This window comes from Mytilus edulis, unplaced genomic scaffold (assembly GCF_963676685.1).
Source record: "Mytilus edulis unplaced genomic scaffold, xbMytEdul2.2 SCAFFOLD_1085, whole genome shotgun sequence".
Lineage (NCBI taxonomy): Eukaryota > Metazoa > Mollusca > Bivalvia > Mytilida > Mytilidae > Mytilus > Mytilus edulis.
This window is the reverse complement of record NW_027267175.1, coordinates 8,689-28,144: the sequence shown is the minus strand read 5'-3', so window position 1 is coordinate 28,144 and position 19,456 is coordinate 8,689. Positions and strand designations below refer to the sequence as shown.

Genomic DNA, 19,456 nt, shown 5'->3' with positions numbered 1-19,456 from the left:
CGCGACGCTTTATTTTTTCACCGTGATGCTATAATAATTCCCGCGACGCTATAATTATTTTACTTGTCCTCAATTTTGAACTTTCATCTATTATCGATTATGATCATAAAAATTATATCAACTTTAATTGTAATCGCTTTAAGTCAGACACTAAAGGCAATTAAGAGATTAAATAGCTAGGTGTTAATTGCCCTCAGGGTGATAACTGTTTGGATGCGAATATCCCAAGCTGACACTTGAGACACGACTATAAATACCACGTGTCTGCAATAACCAATTTCGACATGGAAAAATGCAATCACAAAACAATTCGAAATCTACGTTTTGTATTACGAAACTTCAAAGATTGAAACAATTTTTATTTTTTTTTAAAACGGTCGTTTATTTGTGCAACTCTCCAAAAATTACTTTCTTTCCCTTCCGGTAATACGAGAGCGAGAATTTTGGTTTAGAGCTAAAATAAGTTTAATACTTCTTTAAAAAGTTATCATAATTGGCTTAAGTTTATGTTTAATCCATTTAATGCATTAAAAGCGTCTTATTCATTCACAATCTCTTGTCAAACAATGTTTATTCTCGGACATTTTCGTAAATTTTTCTACTGCCGCCATTGCACATTTTTGTGTAAACTACGGATTGGAACCGGACCAGATATGACAAAAATCCGCATTTTCACGATAATGACAACAGATGGACAGTAGACAGAAAAAATATACCAAGAGAGAATACTATGCTTTAACAGACTATTTGTTAGATAACTTTGTTAAAAATACATATCATTTTAATGTAAAAATAAGAAACAACTGGAACTAATTCATTAAGTGCCATGAAACAATGAATTTCATAAACATGATAAAAAAAAGTTTTTAAATTTATTTTTTTTTGCTACTTTTGCTACTTTATCTTTACTTGATATACTATAAAAAATAGTTAATTTTGTGTACTAGATATTTAGTTTTGTATATATACAGGTTGATCTATAATGAACCATTCATTCATTTGACTTATTGTTGGGTAACTGAAACCACATATTTATTTTTATTTGGCACAAGAGGAAAAAATAATTCTGTAACTATAAATGAATAAAGAAAACATAAACTGAAACAACTGTTTTTGTGGTTATAGTTTAATTGTATTCTCAGTCATGAATTGAACAATATAAACTAAAACATATTAAAGAAATAGAGCATCAACGTGACGCGACAAACGAAATTAAAAAAATACAATTATTTTTATTTACGCAAAATGTGATGCTATCCAAAATTTCTGGGGAGAACACTGAATTACTAATCCAGGGGCAGCAACCCAACAACGGGTTGTCTGATTTGTCTGAAATTTTCAGGGCAGAAAGATCTTGACCTAATAGACAATTTTACCCCCATGTCAGATTTGCTCTAAATGCTTTGGTTTCAGAGTTATAAGCCAAAATCTACATTTTATCCCTATGTTCTATTTATAGCCATGGCTGCCATCTTGGTTGGTTGGAAGGGTCAACCAACAATTTTTTTAAAATAGAAATACCAATGATGATTGTGGCCAAGTTTGGTTAAATTTGGCCCAGTAGTTTCAGAGGAGAAGATTTTGTAAAAGTATAAGGAAGACGGATGCCGGACGCCAAGTGATGGTCAGGTGAGCTAAAAAGTGGTGTCGATGACAGATTTTGTTTTGCAGAGAAAACCAATTAAACAAAATATACAGAAAGATCTTACCTTAGCCGACTTTTCTACTTCGACCAGACACATTCTACAGTTACCAGCTATTGACAATCTGTCATGATAGAGAGTTCTTACCTTAGCCGACTTTTCTACTTCGACCAGACACATTCTACAGTTACCAGCTATTGACAATCTGTCATGATAGAGAGTTCTTACCTTATCCGACTTTTCTACTTCGACCAGACACATTCTACAGTTACCAGCTATTGACAATCTGTCATGATAGAGAGTTCTTACCTTAGCCGACTTTTCTATTTCGACCAGACACATTCTACAGTTACCAGCTATTGACAATCTGTCATGATAGAGAGTTCTTACCTTAGCCGACTTTTCTATTTCGACCAGACACATTCTACAGTTACCAGCTATTGACAATCTGTCATGATAGAGAGTTCTTACCTTAGCTGACTTTTCTACTTCGACCAGACACATTCTACAGTTACCAGCTATTGACAATCTATCATGATAGCAAAATCTAGGAATCTCTACTCCTGCTTCTGCACAAGCCTGTATAACAAAAGTTCAGAGAATTCATGAGGATATAAATCTGTATCAACTATACATACCGTACAGATATTTTCAAAAGCCAGAATTCAAAGTTAAACTATCTTTAACTGTGTAGAAAGTCAGTTTAGAAGAAGATGACATCAAGTCAGATGTTATTTTAAATACCAGCTTAGTCATGTTAGTTGTAAATAATTTGGAGATATGCCAATTCATTTATTTTGTACAAAAAAAACCAAAAATTTGAGTGATAGTTAGGTAGAGACATAATGCAATCATATATTGAAAACTCATTATAATCACCATTATCCAACCTTTTTGTACACATCAAAAGGGAATCAAATTTAAATTTAATAAAAAGAATATTTTTATGTAAAATATGTGAGTCATTTGTATACTATTGAAGATAACACAAATTATGGGAAAAGTTGTCCTTTGCAATCTTTGAAAGTCATCATTGACCTAACTAATGGTCAATTGAAATATAATAATTCCTTAACATATTGCAAAATCAATTTAATTCAGCACATTTTTCGTATAGATTGCCTATTCATATCACACGTCATTCAGTGTGACACTAAAAAACATCTTCATGTGAGAAACAAATAACAGGCCACAATCATAAGAGAATACAACTTCCTACAAGCAATTGCAATCAACGTTAACCATGTTAAATATTGTATTTGGATACACAAAAAAAATCATAATTAGAAATATACATAAATGGTACCATTAAAACGTTTAATCCCGCTGCAAATGTTTGCACCTGTCCTAAGTCAGGAATCTGATGTACAGTAGTTGTGGTTTGTTTATGTAATTTATACGTGTTTCTTGTTTCTCGTTTTTTATATAGATTAGACTGTTGGTTTTCCCGTTTGAATGGTTTTACACTAGTAATTTTGGGGCCCTTTATAGCTTTTTGTTCAGTGTGAGCCAAGGCTCCGTGTTGAAGGCCGTACATTGACATATAATGGTTTACTTTTGTAAATTGTTATTTGGATGGAGAGTTGTCTCATTGGCACTTACACCACATCTTCCTATATCTATAAATGGTAATATTATAACAATACACAAACCTGCAATACTGTAGTTCCTGGAGCCACGAATACTTGTTTATCATCAACAAACACTTCTACTTTATCTTGAGCTGTTGTGTTAGTACGTGCTGAAATGAAAAGTAATTAACATGAATAATGTGTCCTAAAAAAAAATAACAATAATAGAAAAATATTGAACATTTTGTGTTTTTTTTTTTGAATTTTGGTTGCTTTCACCTTGATTTATCCCCATAAAATGAAAAAAGCTTTAAGGCTCATATTCTTTAATACAGAAGTTTTTTAATCACTCTTTCTTCTTGCCTATTCTCTTTTTGGGATATATAAGACAAATAGTTTTTTCTGAGAATGGTATAAACATTTAACTTTTTTAAACAAGACATGCATACACAGTATGCAATTGATAATAGTCCTAGCTATATGTATAGTCAAATGTTAATAATAAATTGTGCACCAGGCTTACACATGAATATGATATCAAGCCTATTTCTTCTTATTCTTTCAAAACATGAAATACATACCAAAAATGGCCCCAGATGTTCTTGTCACCAAGACCCTACTAAGGGGCCAGAGCTTCAACATGTTTACCTGCAAAAAAAACCAAAAAGAAACATAATTTATTATCAATGAAGAGAACATTTAGAAAACCAAAAAACCAAAAAAGCATGTACTGTTGACTTAAAAATGTAGCTGCACTATTAACTCATCAAAACAAACCTTCAAAGTTTTCACTTTCTTTTTAATTGATACAGTGCTACAATATAAAGGTCAATTGAAGTAGAAACAAAGCAAGTTAAAGCAATTGTATACATGTTTATCAAAATCTAATTAAATTCCATGATTAATCTTACAGCCTTGACAGTCATTTGGAAACATACGGAAGGCCATTTCTTCAAATGACAAAACCAGGAGGTAAAACCCAGAACTTGAAAATTTGTATTTGCTGTTTTTCTGAAAACTCCACATGAAGGAGCAAAAGCAGACTGGATGACTTGGTCACCACATAAAGGAATAAGAGCAGACTGGATGACTCATAGTTAGAATAGTTGGAATCCAGGACTGTTCGCCATGATACCTTTTCAACCAGGGTCCATTCGCCTTGATTTTTATTTTTTTCTTATTGTTGTTATTGTTACGAACCCACGGCGAAAATGTAATTTGGAAAAACAGACCCAATACTGAACACACCTTATCGCTATTCCCAACTGACCCAGCCGCTTGAACTTTTGATCATACAACAATCACTTTTTCATTGTGGCGTCAGATATTTTATTTTATGACGTCAAATTTTATGGGAACCTGTGTAATATCCAGTAATGACGGACATATAGCGATAATATGTATAGAAATCAGTACATTCTTTAATAAAGATTAGATTTGCAAAAATTATTGATAAAACGCAGGTCTCTGACGTTTGACCTGAGAATCTGCGCCCCTTGAACATTTTATCATCATGTCATATAACAATAACTTTTCTATAATGATGTCTATTATGAGATTCCTGTGATGGTGGACAAATAGCGATAAGGTGTGTTCACTAATAGTAATACGAGTATTGGTAATTATTGACTGGAAGTGGTACGATTACTCGCTTCTAAAATTTTGCCAACCTCAGGGGGACAAGTGTAACCGGTGACATCCCCCTTGATCCATCTCCTCTGATCATGCAAACAAATGTTGGCATTAGTTTAAAGATTCAAAATTATTTTATGTTTATATAAATTTAAGAATAAAAATATGTAATGTTATTTTAAACAGCTACAAATATGGGTATCGCCCTCTTTCACAGGTAGCACCTGCCTCAAAAGAAAGCAATCAAGCAAATAAAATATATTGTTATGCACTCGATTTGATGCATTTTAGCTTTGTTTTGGAAATTAAAACAAGCAGAATTCACCTTGGACAAGTTTACAGGAAATTCAAATCGCTAGGGATCCTGGGTAAACTTTCAATGATATTCAGTACAAATTTTGATAAACATGGTTTTGAGTAATATAAAAATTTAAAAATATCTCAATCTTAACAAAAAAAATAATCTTAAACCCTTTACAATGTAATTTTATATTTAAATTGTTGCTAATTACTTTATTTAATTAAATTTTTTTGAAGTGCATGAAAATTTGGATATTTCCGGTCTTTTCGGCAAGACTAACCGGCGACCACGTTGTGAAAAATATTCGTGGAAAAAAAGACATGGGTTTTGGAGATTTGAAGGCCAAAGCCGGCCAACAGGCTTTAAACGCTTACTTAGCAGACAAAAGTTACATTGAAGGGTTAGTGTATATCAAGGAAATAAAGCGTTTTCTATGTGGAGAAAAACAAACAATGCAACTGTCAGTCAAATTCAGTGAGTCAGAGAGACAGCAACCCAATAGACTGGTTGCTGAACAAGTAATACGGATTCTACTGAGCCATTGTTTTAGGCCAAAACAAAATCCTGAATAATTGTATTTTGTGCTCTTTTGAAAATAAACTAACGAAGATAATCCATTTCATGTGACTGATTTTTCTATCAATACAATAATTTGGGTTTCATCAGACAAGAGGCCATAATTTGACATATTTAACCATGCGTACATAGTGTTTGAAAAGTTTTGAAACACATTTCTTAATGACAATATTAACATGGATTGTTCCATGACATCTACACCGATTTGCCTAGGGTTAACTGTAATTCAGTCTTAACCCTTTCAACGCTATACACGGCATATGCCGTGATGACATACGCCGTCCGCCACTGCTATTCGCGGCATATGCCGCGATGACAACGGATTTTTCGTAAGGACTCTTAAACCATTCGGTTTTCATTCGAGTCCTCTCTAATTTTTCCTTGTATGAATCGGGGATATGCAAGGTCTCATTTGCGCTTGAAATCCCGGCAATTTTTATTGTAAAATCATGCAGTAGAAGGAAAATTGGAGGAAAATAAAAACAAATATTTTGACAAATGCAAATGGCGGAAATCGGAAACGAAGCTGCCAATATGGAAATATTTCAGCATTTCTATGGCGAAACTTATGACGAGGATTAGTTAAAAGGTTTCTTGTTATCTCAATGTGTTTATTACATTCAATTCGTGTGGGAAATATGATTTGATTGATCATTACGAGACGTAGAAAAAGGGGGGAAAACGGAGGTTGACTGAAAATTTTGAGAACGGAGCCACTGATTTGTGCCATGATTACATAATACATTATGTATGGTGCAATACGCTACGGAATCGAGCAATTGGTGTCTTCTTTATTATATGGCAGATAAAAAAACAAAATAGATGAAGACGAAAAGTAGTTTTTATTCAAAATTCAACACAAATGTATCAAATTACACCTTTTACCTGTTAATTACCTGAAAATGCAGGTAACCTGATAAAAATTTTACTGAAATAACTGCCTAACATTACAGTTCATACTCTCCTGAGCATTTTTCATGCAATAACTTTTTCTGTATCTCTTATAATAAAAAAGATACAGCAGTCTGAAAAGGAATATACTGTTCTAATGAATGAACACAAAAAAAAATGCAGCAGCAGCAGCCATTTTTCTATTTTTTTGTGTAGCGTTGAAAGGGTTAATAAAAGATCTGGAGTTTAGTGTAAAATTTTGTTTTGCTGGGGAAAAAAAGTTATAACATCTCAGTATTCAGTAATATAACCCATTTGTCAGTTCAGTTGTACCATAGTTAAATTCTTGCACAGGTTGGGGTTTATGAACTTTATCTCTCAAATGAGTTATAATATTGATACATGTATTCCACTTCCGTTATATAATATAATAACCCAAACGGAATATACATGTATTTTATTGTGCAAAATATTTTTTGGGAATTTGAGGAAAAATAAGCAAGGTGCAAAAGATTTCTCAAAAGGCAGCCCTTTAAAAGCCCCCTTTTGGTTAGCAATTTTTCTGAACACAGTATTGTTTGAAATTGAAGATGCTGTAATATCAATAATTCTCCTAGATACTATCTTTTGATTGTAAGAAGCTTCTGTCTAAGTTTGTGGTAAAAATACAGATTGGTTTACAAATCTAGTGAATGTTTTGAAAACTTTAAATGCAGACTGTTTGTAATTGTTATCTGGAAGAAAAACTTAAGTCCATTTTAAGTACTGTGATATACAGAAAAACAGGAAATAAATTTTTAAAAAATTTCCTTCTAGATACTAGCTTTTGATTATACACTAGCGTCTGTCCAAGTTTGGTACAAATCCAGGAAATATTTAGTATAAGAAAGTTATAATTAAAATGAAAAAAAAGTTCAATTATAAGTAAAAAAGGATAAACAGGATTTTTTTTAAATTAAATTTCCAGGTACTATCTTCTGTCCAAATTTGGAAGAAATCCAGGATATAATTAAGAAAATTATTAAAATTTTATAAACTTTACACACAGAGTTAATACTTATGGACAGGGACGATGGAATGTAGGATCACTATGTCTTGGCTTCTGAGACAAACTCGCAGGCTTGACAAAAATTCAGGCGATAATCCCCAAACTAATAATAAAATTATGGCCTTTGAAAATTCAATTTCTTCTTCAATATAGGAGTTAAAAGAAGCATGTTTACAATAACTTTTTGATAGCGGAGGTATAATTCTGATGATAATAGGACTCAAGACACTAACTTCAAACACAAATGTTCAAGTAACAGTGCTTCCAGATAGAAAAACATGTGTCAAGGAGGCACATATGCCCTTAACAAGTACCCTGAGATACAATTTTGCAATTATAAACATAAATTCAACATTTTTTTAATTAGCAAATATACATTAACAAATTCATCAAAAGCTTATTTGATTATATACAATGTGCATGCATTTTAAGTCTCGGTGACTTTCCCTATACAACATGTATTGAACAAAATATGTAATGAGAAAGAAAGCTAAATCAATGTCAGCTTACCCAGTTGTATATTTATATTTTTAGCTATCAGGCATCACAAGCTGATGCTGTTGTCTTTGCCGGTCTTACAGGAGCTCCATCAAAAGATCTTGTAAATGCTCTGAGATGGTACAACCAAATCAACTCCTACAATAACCAAGAAAGAACAAGGTAAAGTATTCATTGAAATTAACTTACAAGTTTGACATACATACAGTGTCTGTCACTTAAGACTCTTAAAAGGCAGATTAGCTTAAAAAAGAGTTTTGAAGAGTACAATATCTCATTTTTAGCTCACCTGGCCCGAAGGGCCAAGTGAGCTTTTCCCATCACTTTGCGTCCGGCGTCCGTCGTCGTCCGTCGTCTGTCGTCCGTCGTCCGTCGTCGTTAACTTTTACAAAAATCTTCTCCTCTGAAACTACTGGGCCAAATTGAACTAAACTTGGCCACAATCATCATTGGGGTATCTAGTTTAAAAAATGTGTGGCGTGACCCGGTCAACCAACCAAGATGGCCGCCACGGCTAAAAATAGAACATAGGGGTAAAATGCAGTTTTTGGCTTATTACTCAAAAACCAAAGCATTTAGAGGAAATCTGACATGGGGTAAATATGTTTATCAGGTCAAGATCTATCTGCCCTGAAATTTTCAGATGAATCGGTCAACCCGTTGTTGGGTTGCTGCCCCTGAATTGGTCATTTTGAGTAAATTTTGCTGTTTTTGGTTATTATCTTGAATATTATTATAGATAGAGATAAACTGTAAACAGCAATAATGTTCGGCAAAGTTAGATTTACAAATAAGTCAACATGACCGAAATGGTCAGTTGACCCCTTTAGGAGTTATTGCCCTTTATAGTCAATTTTTAACCATTTTTCATAAATATAAGTAATCTTTTACAAAAATCTTCTCCTCTGAAACTACTGGGCCAAATTGAACCAAACTTGGCCACAATCATCATTGGGGTATCTTGTTTAAAAAATGTGTGGCGTGACCCGGTCAACCAACCAAGATGGCCGCCAAGGCTAAAAATAGAACATAGGGGTAAAATGCAGTTTTTGGCTTATAACTCAAAAACCAAAGCATTTAGAGGAAATCTGACTGGGGTAAATATGTTTATCAGGTCAAGATCTATCTGCCCTGAAATTTTCAGATGAATCGGTCAACCCGTTGTTGGGTTGCTGCCCCTGAATTGGTCATTTTGAGGAAATTTTGCTGTTTTTGGTTATTATCTTGAATATTATTATAGATAGAGATAAACTGTAAACAGCAATAATGTTCGGCAAAGTTAGATTTACAAATAAGTCAACATGACCGAAATGGTCAGTTGACCCCTTTAGGAGTTATTGCCCTTTATAGTCAATTTTTAACCATTTTTCATAAATCTAAGTAATCTTTTACAAAAATCTTCTCCTCTGAAACTAATGGGCCAAATTAATCCAAAGTTGGCCACAATCATCTTTGTGGTATCTAGTTTAAAAAATGTGTGGTGTGACCCGGTCAACCAACCAAGATGGCCGCCACGGCTAAAAATAGAACATAGGGGTAAAATTCAGTTTTTGGCTTATAACTCAAAAACCAAAACATTTAGAGGAAATCTGACATGGAGTAAAAATGTTTATCAGGTCAAGATCTATCTGCCCTGAAATTTTCAGATGAATCGGTCAACCTGTTGTTGGGTTGCTGCCCCTGAATTGGTAATTTTGAGGAAATTTTGCTGTTTTTGGTTATTATCTTGAATATTATTATAGATAGAGATAAACTGTAAACAGCAATAATGTTCATCAAAGTAAGATTTACAAATAAGTCAACATGACCGAAATGGTCAGTTGACCCCTTTAGGAGTTATTGCCCTTTATAGTCAATTTTTAACCATTTTTTGTAAATCTTAGTTATCTTTTACAAAAATCTTCTCCTCTGAAACTACTGGGCCAAATTAATTCAAACTTGGCCACAATCATCTTTGAGGTACCTTGTTTGAAAAATGTGTCCGATGACCTGGCCATCCAACCAAGATGGCCACCATGGCTAAAAATAGAACAGGGGTAAAATGTAGTTTTTTGCTTATAACTCTGAAACCCAAATCATTTAGAGGAAATCTGACAAGGAGTTAAATTGTTAATCAAGTCAATATATATCCGCCCTGAAATATTCAAATGAATTGGACAACCGGTTGTTGGGTTGCTGCCCTCCAATTGGTAATTTTTAAAGAAATTTTGCTGTTTTTGGTTATTATCTTGAATACTATTATAGATAGCAATAAACTGTATACAGCGATAATGTTCATCAAAGTAAGATCTACAAATAAGTCCACATGACCTAAATGGTCAATTGACCCCTTAAGGAGTTATTGCCCTTTATAGTCAATTTTTAACAATTTTCATTAATTTGGTAAATTTATGTAAATTTTTACCAAATATTTTTCTCTGTTACTAATGGGCAAAGTTCATTATAGATATAATTGTAAGAAGCAAGAATGTTCAGTAAAGTAAGAACTTCAAACACATCACCATCACCAAAATACAATTTTGTCATGAATCCATTTGTGTCCTTTGTTTAATATGCACATAGACCAAGGTGAGCGACACAGGCTCTTTAGAGCCTCTAGTTATTATATTGGTTTTCAAAATTTGGGAAAGGAGATTTTATAGAACCAGGGTTTGATAATAGTTATTTATCTTTGTGGTGTTGGTATGCTTACACTTATATATCTGTACTTATATACCTGAGTGGCAATGGAATGTCTTTAACATGGGAGATCATGGTCAAATGACATATAAAATCCTAATGTGTTTAATGTGTATAAAATACAAATTTACTAATAATGTATCAAAAATGATGTACGTCTTATATATCAGTTTGACAGCTTCCCAAAACAAATACAAAAAACAATCAAACAATACCTTGTTTTTAGCTGTAGCAAGTGTTTATTCTGTTTGTCTTTTTTTAATATGTCAGTTATTGACGACCAATCAAATTTGTTTCCTATATTTTTAGCTCACCTGGCCCGAAGGGCCAAGTGAGCTTTTCTGATCACTTGGCGTCCGTCGTCGTCGTCGTCGTCGTCCGTCGTCGTTAACTTTTACAAAAATCTTCTCCTCTGAAACTACTTGGCCAAATTAATCCAAACTTGGCCACAATCATCTTTGGGGTATCTAGTTTAAAAAATGTGTGGCGTGACCTGGTCAACCAACCAAGATGGCCGCCACGGCTAAAAATAGAACAAAGGGGTAAAATGCAGTTTTTGGCTTATAACTCAAAAACCAAAGCATTTTGAGGAAATCTGACATGGGATAAAAATGTTTATCAGGTCAAGATCTATCTGCCCTAAAATTTTCAGATGAATCGGTCAATCGGTTGTTGGGTTGCTGCCCCTGAATTGGTAATTTTGAGGAAATTTTGCTGTTTTTGGTTATTATCTTGAATATTATTATAGATAGAGATAAACTGTAAACAGCAATAATGTTCAGCAAAGTAAGATCTACAAATAAGTCAACATGACCAAAATGGTCAGTTGACCCGTTTAGGAGTTATTGCCCTTTATAGTCAATTTTTAACCATTTTTCGTAAATTAAAGTAATCTTTTACAAAAATCTTCTCCTCTGAAACTACTTGGCCAAATTAATCCAAACTTGGCCACAATCATCTTTGGGGTATCTAGTTTAAAAAATGTGTGGCGTGACCTGGTCAACCAACCAAGATGGCCACCACCGCTAAAAATAGAACATAGGGGTAAAATGCAGTTTTTGGCTTATAACTCAAAAACCAAAGCATTTTGAGGAAATCTGACAGGGGATAAAAATGTTAATCAGGTCAAGAACTATCTGCCCTGAAATTTTCAGATGAATCGGTCAATCGGTTGTTGGGTTGCTGCCCCTGAATTGGTAATTTTGAAGAAATTTTGCTGTTTTTGGTTATTATCTTGAATATTATTATAGTTAGAGATAAACTGTAAACAGCAATAATGTTCAGCAAAGTAAGATCTACAAATAAGTCAACATGACCTAAATGGTCAATTGACCCCTTAAGGAGTTATTGCCCTTTATAGTCAATTTTTAACAATTTTCATTAATTTGGTAAATTTATGTAAATTTTTACCAAATATAGTTCTCTGTTACTAATGGGCAAAGTTCATGATAGATATAATTGTAAGAAGCAAAATCGTTCAGTAAAGTAAGAACTTCAAACACATCACCATCACCAAAATACAATTTTGTCATGAATCCATTTGTGTCCTTTGTTTAATATGCACATAGACCAAGGTGAGCGACACAGGCTCTTTAGAGCCTCTAGTTTTTTGTGTCTTTATTTAGTTTTTAAAATGCATACTTCTATTGACCTTTCTTATATAGTTATCATTTTTGGGGATTGCAGAGCCATCAGGCCCATGGACATGTATTTCTTCTGGGGATTGCAGAGCCATCAGGCTCATGGACATGTATTTCTTCTGGGGATTGCAGAGCAATCAGGTCCATGGACATGTATTTCTTCTGGGGATTGCAGAGCCATCAGGCCCATGGACATGTATTTCTTCTGGGGATTGCAGAGCAATCAGGTCCATGGACATGTATTTCTTCTGGGGATTGCAGAGCCATCAGGCCCATGGACATGTATTTCTTCTGGGGATTGCAGAGCAATCAGGCCCATGGACATGTATTTCTTCTGGGGATTGCAGAGCAATCAGGCCCATGGACATGTATTTCTTCTGGGGATTGCAGAGCCATCAGGCCCATGGGCATGTATTTCTTCTGGGGATTGCAGAGCCATCAGGCCCATGGACATGTATTTCTTCTGGGGATTGCAGAGCCATCAGGCCCATGGACATGTATTTCTTCTGGGGATTGCAGAGCAATCAGGTCCATGGACATGTATTTCTTCTGGGGATTGCAGAGCCATCAGGCCCATGGACATCACAAACAGTGAACTTTCTTAATTACAGCAATAGTATGATCTAGAGAAAATAAATGATAACACATGTCAGATCTATTACAATCTATAGTTCTATAATAATATTGACATTTTATTTATGATGATATGTTTGAGAAAGAACTGTTCTTCCCTTCAACAGACACATGAATGATTCATAAAGTTTTTGATCATGGCAATTTTCAAAACTTTTACCAGGACGTTTTTCTCTCTAGAATACAGTGGAATATAAAATTCCATGGGCAAATGTAGTTATCACAAATAGTCTATGCCAAACGTCATTGGTTTAAGGGTCTCGATACAATATTGATGTCAGACCACCAAAATGGAAAATCATTTGTTTTTACTTGGTCAAATTGTCTAGTGACATTTTACTAAGCTTTCATGCAAACATAGTTTACACCAGAAAGTCTTATGAAGAATGAATCAGTATTAGTTATTGCTTATTTCATTAAAAGACTTTCTAAGATTAAAGAAAGGAATTCTGGGATATTGGTTGAGGTTTAGCTAATATCTTCGTTCCTCCTTAAACAAATCATCCTGTTTTGAGTCTAGATGTAGGTAGTAAAATATTACATGTATTATCAAATTAAAAAGTAGGTTTCAAATGTAAGAATGTTTTGAATAATATTTAGGGACTTAAAGAGGAGGGGGTTGGAGGGGTCCTGATCCCGAAATCCTGGGCTTACAAACATGAAATTCTGAGGTCTGGAATTAATCCCGAAATTTCAAAAAAAGATTTCCCGTATCCCGAAAGGATCAATCCCAAAATCCCGAGCTTAAAAAAACACCTGATCCTGACATCCGGAAAAAGGTCCTGTCCCCCTCTTAAAGTGTTGGAATAGAGATAAATATACAATTGAATGAGTTGTACATGTAGGTTCTGATCTGTCACATTCCTACATGCACTTCCTGTGTACCCATTCTTTGAATTATGAATGGGGGTATATGTACATGCATTGTTATAGATTTGTTAGAGTATTACTCAAGAGTTCTCAAAATCTGTTTTTCCTGGTGGTCTTTGAAAAAAATATTCTGATGATCACTTTGCAAAATAACAAAATTGTGTCTATCCTTTCAAAAATGTTCCAGAGCTCTGAATAATTACTGTACTGAATAGAATGTGACACTAAACTCTCTTGAAATAGTAGGTCATGCCACTGGTACAATGAAATGTTAACATTTATGTGTTAGGTTTTACTACATAAGGATTCTCTTTGCTTTAGTTTTCCAGGTACAAAGAAAGACATAAATTCCTATGGATCTGCAGCCCCAGCTGCCTCTAATGGAGATGCTGATGAGGATGATTTTGATCTGTTTGGATCAGATGATGAAGAAGAAGTAGAAAAAGAAAAACAGAAAAGACTACAACAATACGCAGAAAAGAAAGCTAAAAGTAGGAATATACATTTTGTATGTTGACTTGTCAAATGTAGCTGGTTTTAATCAGCAGTGACGCAAACTGCTGTTCAGATAGTATTTTCCAACTTTACAAATACTCTAAATTCATATTTTGACAATTCTTTAAAAAAATGCACAATAATAAATGCTCCAAATATTTCTGATTTTACAGAATAAACAGTAGTTAACTTTTATCAATTCCTTAATGTACATTGTATTTGTCCTTCCATTACACCTTTCTACTATTTCTAGTTATCTTTGCAACATATCAGTGTGAAATTGCTTACAACCTCTCACACTAAAGAAGTGTGTGTAATCAGAAATAAGTTATGATGCTTCACATGCTTTTTATCAATGTTGTCATGTTTTTATTGACATTTTAAAAGTTATTTTATGCTGTAAGATATTTTCTTGAAAGTATTAATTATCTGATTTCTGTTTTAAGAGAATAAAGATATTATGTAGGACTTTTTTGCAATTGAAACCTAAATGAATCATAATTTTGCCAAACATGCTATATTGTACATATATAATGTAAATTTTAAAACTAGTTTAATTCTTTTCCTTCATTTGAATTTGCATAAGTATGCATTGACGGATTTGTTCTTGGGGTAAGTTAGTCCAGAAGACATGAACTTTGAGATTGAGAAGGCAACTTAAAGTAGGGGGGGGGGGGGGGGGGATGGAAAAAGTAAAAAGGGAGGATAAGGAAACTTGAATAAGGGACCCCCTCATAGCAAATTATTGGTTGCAACAAAGCTTTTGTGTTTGGTCTCAGCTTTTATAAGTCTATCTATTCTGTTTTCATTCAATAATTTTAACAATGACATATTGTATTTCTTAACTTATATGTCATGATATTTCTTAGAACCTGCCCTTATAGCCAAAAGTAGTATTGTGCTAGATGTGAAACCATGGGATGATGAAACAGATATGGTAGCAATGGAAAAATTAGTACGAACTGTTGAAACAGATGGTCTTCTATGGGGTAAAGGTAAGTAAACATTTTACTCAGGTGTTAAGAAAACATACAAGAAGGTCTTTAATATGAAGAATGAATCATTGACTGTAAGTTATTGCTTATTTCCATTAAAAGACTTTCTAAGATAAAGAAAGGAATTCTGGGATATTGGTTGAGATATAGCTAATTACTTCGTTCCTCCTTTTACATATGGTATATCTAAAGAACCTGAAGAATTACTCACATATGACATTTAAATATTGATGCAAGACATAAACATCCTTTTTTAGTCAAATTTAAGTATTTGACACATACACTACATCTTTTTCTATTTATATCTATTTTATCTTTAAAACAGAATTCAGTACAAATAGTTAGATTTTAAGAACAAATCTGCTATTTATCGAGCAACTTTTTTTTCATTTAGATGGTTTGCAAACTTGAAAAATCCTTAACATAAGAATTGGATGTATTTTATTTATCTGAAATATGTTGGAACATTAAACAGATATAAAACCCTTTTTTGAGGAAAGATTTTAGTATAGATCATTTTGGGAAAGATTTAAGTATAGATAATTTTGCGAAGGTAAAATTCCATACATTATTGTGTATAACTGTAATTATTCAGTAGGCTTTGGAGTATAGCAATAGCAGTAAACAGGTCCTTGTGTTTCAGATCAAAGACACAGCTTTTGTATCTTTTAACTAGTGTTGTCAAATTGTACACTTTTTCCTAACCGGTTACTCGGATAATCGTTCGACCGGTTAACCAGTAGTTTAATTTGGTGTTTAAAAGTCTTATCAATAGTACCTTTCACATAAGATGTGGTATGAGTGTCAATTTGACAACCTTTCATCAAAGTCATAAATTTTCGCTTATGGAATTAAAGTTTGTCCTTTGGCATTATAAGGCTTGTCTGAGGATTCCTGGCGAAGTTTGACTCTTAATAATCAAATTCATCGTATTAACTTTAGCGTTTGTACCAACTTCAGATTGATAAAATAAAAAACAAAAACTTCTTGATCTCTTGGAATTGATTATGTCTGAAACCAATTATTCTTTCCTTTTCTCTTGTTGTCTCCGAAAAAGAGGTGTGGAGTGTTTCAATTTTAAATGATAAATTATTAAAAAGAAGATGTGGTATGATTGCCAATGAGACAATTTTCCACAAGAGACCAAAATTACACAGAAATAAATAACTATAGGTTTCCGTACGACACGTTTCTTTACTTTGTTTGCTTGTTTCTTTAAGCATGTTACTCGTACTATCATGTATACATTGAGAATTGTATTTCACAATTTTTGAGTTAACATTTTGTTTAAAGTAAGACTAAGCCTTGCACTACGGAGGTTGCACATTTAGATGTAGGTTTACACAATATTTGATCAAAAACGAAATAATGAAGAAATTAGTAAAATTTAATCGCATTACTAATTTAAAGTGACTTAAAAAAGCATGTGTACTAATTATGTTTCTTTAAGATCCTGTCCTGAGCTCTAATTAACTTTATGTCTTTATGATTAACAAAAGCAATCAACATACTGGACAATTGATCTGTCAAATTAATTACCACGACAATATTTTTAAAATAAAACATAACTATTTATTGATTTCAATACAAATTTATATCAAATCTATCAAAATTGAAAAAAGTCTGATTAACCGTTTAACCGGTTAATCGTTGACAACACTACTTTTAACATTAGAGAAATTATCTTCCCATTTATGTAATAATATTGGATGATGTTTTTTTTCTGTTTCAGGTAAACTGGTACCTGTAGGATATGGAATAAAAAAATTACAGATAGGATGTGTTGTTGAAGATGACAAAGTAAGTCCCTGTAACTAAATCAAACTCGTACGCATTTGAAAATTATTATTTTTATCCCATGCTACCAAGTTGTGAAGATATAACTTATTTGACCTTGTCAGTTTGAATGCATATGTGAAAGTCTATGAATCTACTGTTGTTATGGCCCACTTATCCCTTAGAAACTTGAAATATAAAAATAAGAAGATATATGATATAATTGCCAATGAGACAATTAACTACAACCTCTGAATTACAGACTTAAACACTGCTCTGTAAGTATAAAAGTTTGATTTATTTTGAAGGTATTAGTTTAAATTTGAAAACAGGAAATTCTATTTGAAGAGGAATACATGAACACATCTAGGAAATATATTAATGGATAATTTTTTAAGAATGTTTATGTTGTTAATTTTTATTTCACACAATCGAAACTTCTCAAACTTATATATATAATAATTAAAACAGTTTGGAATGAAAAACATTGAAACAGTTGGCATACCAACAATAACTATGCAATGTTTGGAAACGGGACATTGTAGAGCTATTGTTTTCTTATTGGGGCCCTGCCAAATGGTGGACACCCTATAGGGATCAGTCTTTCTGTCCGTAACAGATTGTGTCCTCTATATCTAGAGAACAGTTATGATTTCAAAACTTATACTTGACATGTATATAAACCCAACACCAAAGGGTGTGTCATAATTTATCTACAACTTCCTAGGTCAAAGGTCAAGGTCAAAAACTTTGGTGTCGGTTAACAACCCGAAGTCCCATGGTAAAGATACAAATTCTTTAATGTTCATTATTCACAACAGGGCCCACAGAGATGGCTCCCATCTCAATGATATCTAGTTGTTTCAAAATACACCAGTGTGACTGTTTTTATTATTGTATCAAAAGAAGCCAGTTTAAAAGATAGAGTGTCTGTAATAGTAAATGTTTATTTTACAGGTTGGTACAGATTTCCTTGAAGAAGCAATAACAGCTTTTGAAGACTATGTACAATCTGTTGACATTGCTGCATTTAATAAGATTTAAACTTAAAAGTGAAAAGGGACATAACTTTATAAATTATTACCACCAGTCAGTGCTAGATCTATGTGAGGAGTGAGAAATTAAAAAAATCGGAAACACCAAAATGTTTCTATGTTTATTTTATTATTGCAAGTGTGATTTAATGTTACAACACAGCAAGTGTGTACACCATAATGTCTCTTGTTATATCTCTTCAGTCAGTTTTAGTTTAAACATATTTATGCCCCCACCATAGCAGAGTGCATTAAGTCCAACCCTTCTTCGTCTGAATGTACATCTGTACATTCTAAATTGGTTTCTGTTCTCAAAACTTATGTTTGCCTCAACCAAATATTATGAATCTTATACACAATGCTGATTACCACAAAGCACATATCAAATTTGAATATGGTTGGCTGCACTTTTACCTTTCTAGAGTTATGCCCTTTTACAAATTGAAAAATTGCTGATTTTTTTCTTTTCTCTTAGCTTACTTATATTTGCCTCAACCAAATGTTATGAAACTTAAACAGAATGCTAATTACCACAACACTTGGATCAAATGTGAATTTGGGTAGCTTCACTTTTATCGTTCTTGTTCTCATCTTTGCCCCATGGACACATCCCCAATTATTTATTGTGCAAAACAGACAAACAGTTAAGTATCACATGGACTACCTGGCTTGTGATATCTTTTGAAGTTTTCAAGTGAACCACCAGTCAGTCTCTTTAAAGTATTCATTCGAACTTTGTCCTTCATTTGAAATCCTGTTGGAAATCATAATAATGCAATATATAAATGTTATTTGATAAAGAAAAGCTATTGAAATACTAGTAAACACTTGAAAATGTTGTGCTATCTATACTTAACACTAACATGTCTACACTTAGATTGTGAAGTTTGAACCAGATTTGGAGAGGTTCAAAAAGACCAGTTGTTTCGTCTCGAGATTGGGATTACTTTTTCTGCGACTGGTGGTATCAACAATTGTTAACTGCTCAAGTTAAGTTTAATAGGAACTACTTGTGATAGATCATTGATATTTTATAGAAAGTTGTATTACTATCAGTTCATATAACTTTTTGACGACAATTTCAAGGCCCTTCCCACTAGGTCATGGTCCAGCAACTTTAAATTAACTAGCAAAAAGTAAACTGAGGAAAATTTTCAATGTAAAATTTTCTGCT

General features: G+C 33.2%; 2 protein-coding genes across 3 annotated transcripts; one reads left to right on the top strand and one right to left on the bottom strand.

Annotated features, from left to right (window-relative positions):
- Window positions 1-122: 122 nt before the first annotated feature.
- Window positions 123-5,220, bottom strand: LOC139504947 (uncharacterized). Its single transcript, XM_071294825.1, has 4 exons — window positions 5,172-5,220; window positions 3,796-3,862; window positions 3,296-3,384; window positions 123-2,222 (listed from the first exon to the last, which is right to left on the bottom strand). Exons 2-4 carry the CDS (start codon window positions 3,854-3,856, stop codon window positions 1,635-1,637), a joined length of 738 nt encoding a protein of 245 aa, XP_071150926.1. The 5' UTR covers window positions 3,857-3,862; window positions 5,172-5,220; the 3' UTR covers window positions 123-1,634.
- A 166-nt stretch (window positions 5,221-5,386) lies between these two features.
- On the top strand, window positions 5,387-18,393 carry LOC139504948 (elongation factor 1-beta-like). 2 transcript variants are annotated; one of them, XR_011659463.1, is made up of 6 exons: window positions 5,387-5,547; window positions 8,197-8,322; window positions 14,304-14,473; window positions 15,347-15,908; window positions 16,080-17,272; window positions 18,206-18,393. XR_011659463.1 is itself a non-coding variant. In XM_071294826.1 (6 exons), the coding sequence occupies exons 1-6, from the start codon at window positions 5,468-5,470 to the stop codon at window positions 18,290-18,292; spliced, it is 657 nt and encodes a 218-aa protein (XP_071150927.1). In that variant the 5' UTR covers window positions 5,388-5,467; the 3' UTR covers window positions 18,293-18,393. The 2 variants fall into 2 exon arrangements, 1 of the variants encoding a protein (XP_071150927.1); XM_071294826.1 differs by having other exon boundaries at window positions 5,388-5,547; window positions 15,347-15,472; window positions 17,205-17,272.
- Window positions 18,394-19,456: the final 1,063 nt, after the last annotated feature.

Bases quoted from the DNA above. Each gene is read 5' to 3' on its own strand.
- LOC139504948 (XM_071294826.1), top strand. From the start codon at position 5,468: ATGGGTTTTGGAGATTTGAAGGCCAAAGCCGGCCAACAGGCTTTAAAC. The intron at 8,323-14,303 runs GTAAAGTATTCA...TCTTTGCTTTAG, and splicing joins AATAACCAAGAAAGAACAAG to TTTTCCAGGTACAAAGAAAG. The intron at 15,473-17,204 runs GTAAGTAAACAT...TTTCTGTTTCAG, and splicing joins TGGTCTTCTATGGGGTAAAG to GTAAACTGGTACCTGTAGGA.
- LOC139504947 (XM_071294825.1), bottom strand. From the start codon at position 3,856: ATGTTGAAGCTCTGGCCCCTTAGTAGGGTCTTGGTGACAAGAACATCT. The intron at 3,385-3,795 runs GTATGTATTTCA...TTTTCATTTCAG, and splicing joins AACATCTGGGGCCATTTTTG to CACGTACTAACACAACAGCT. The intron at 2,223-3,295 runs GTTTGTGTATTG...TTTGTTATACAG, and splicing joins CAGGAACTACAGTATTGCAG to GCTTGTGCAGAAGCAGGAGT.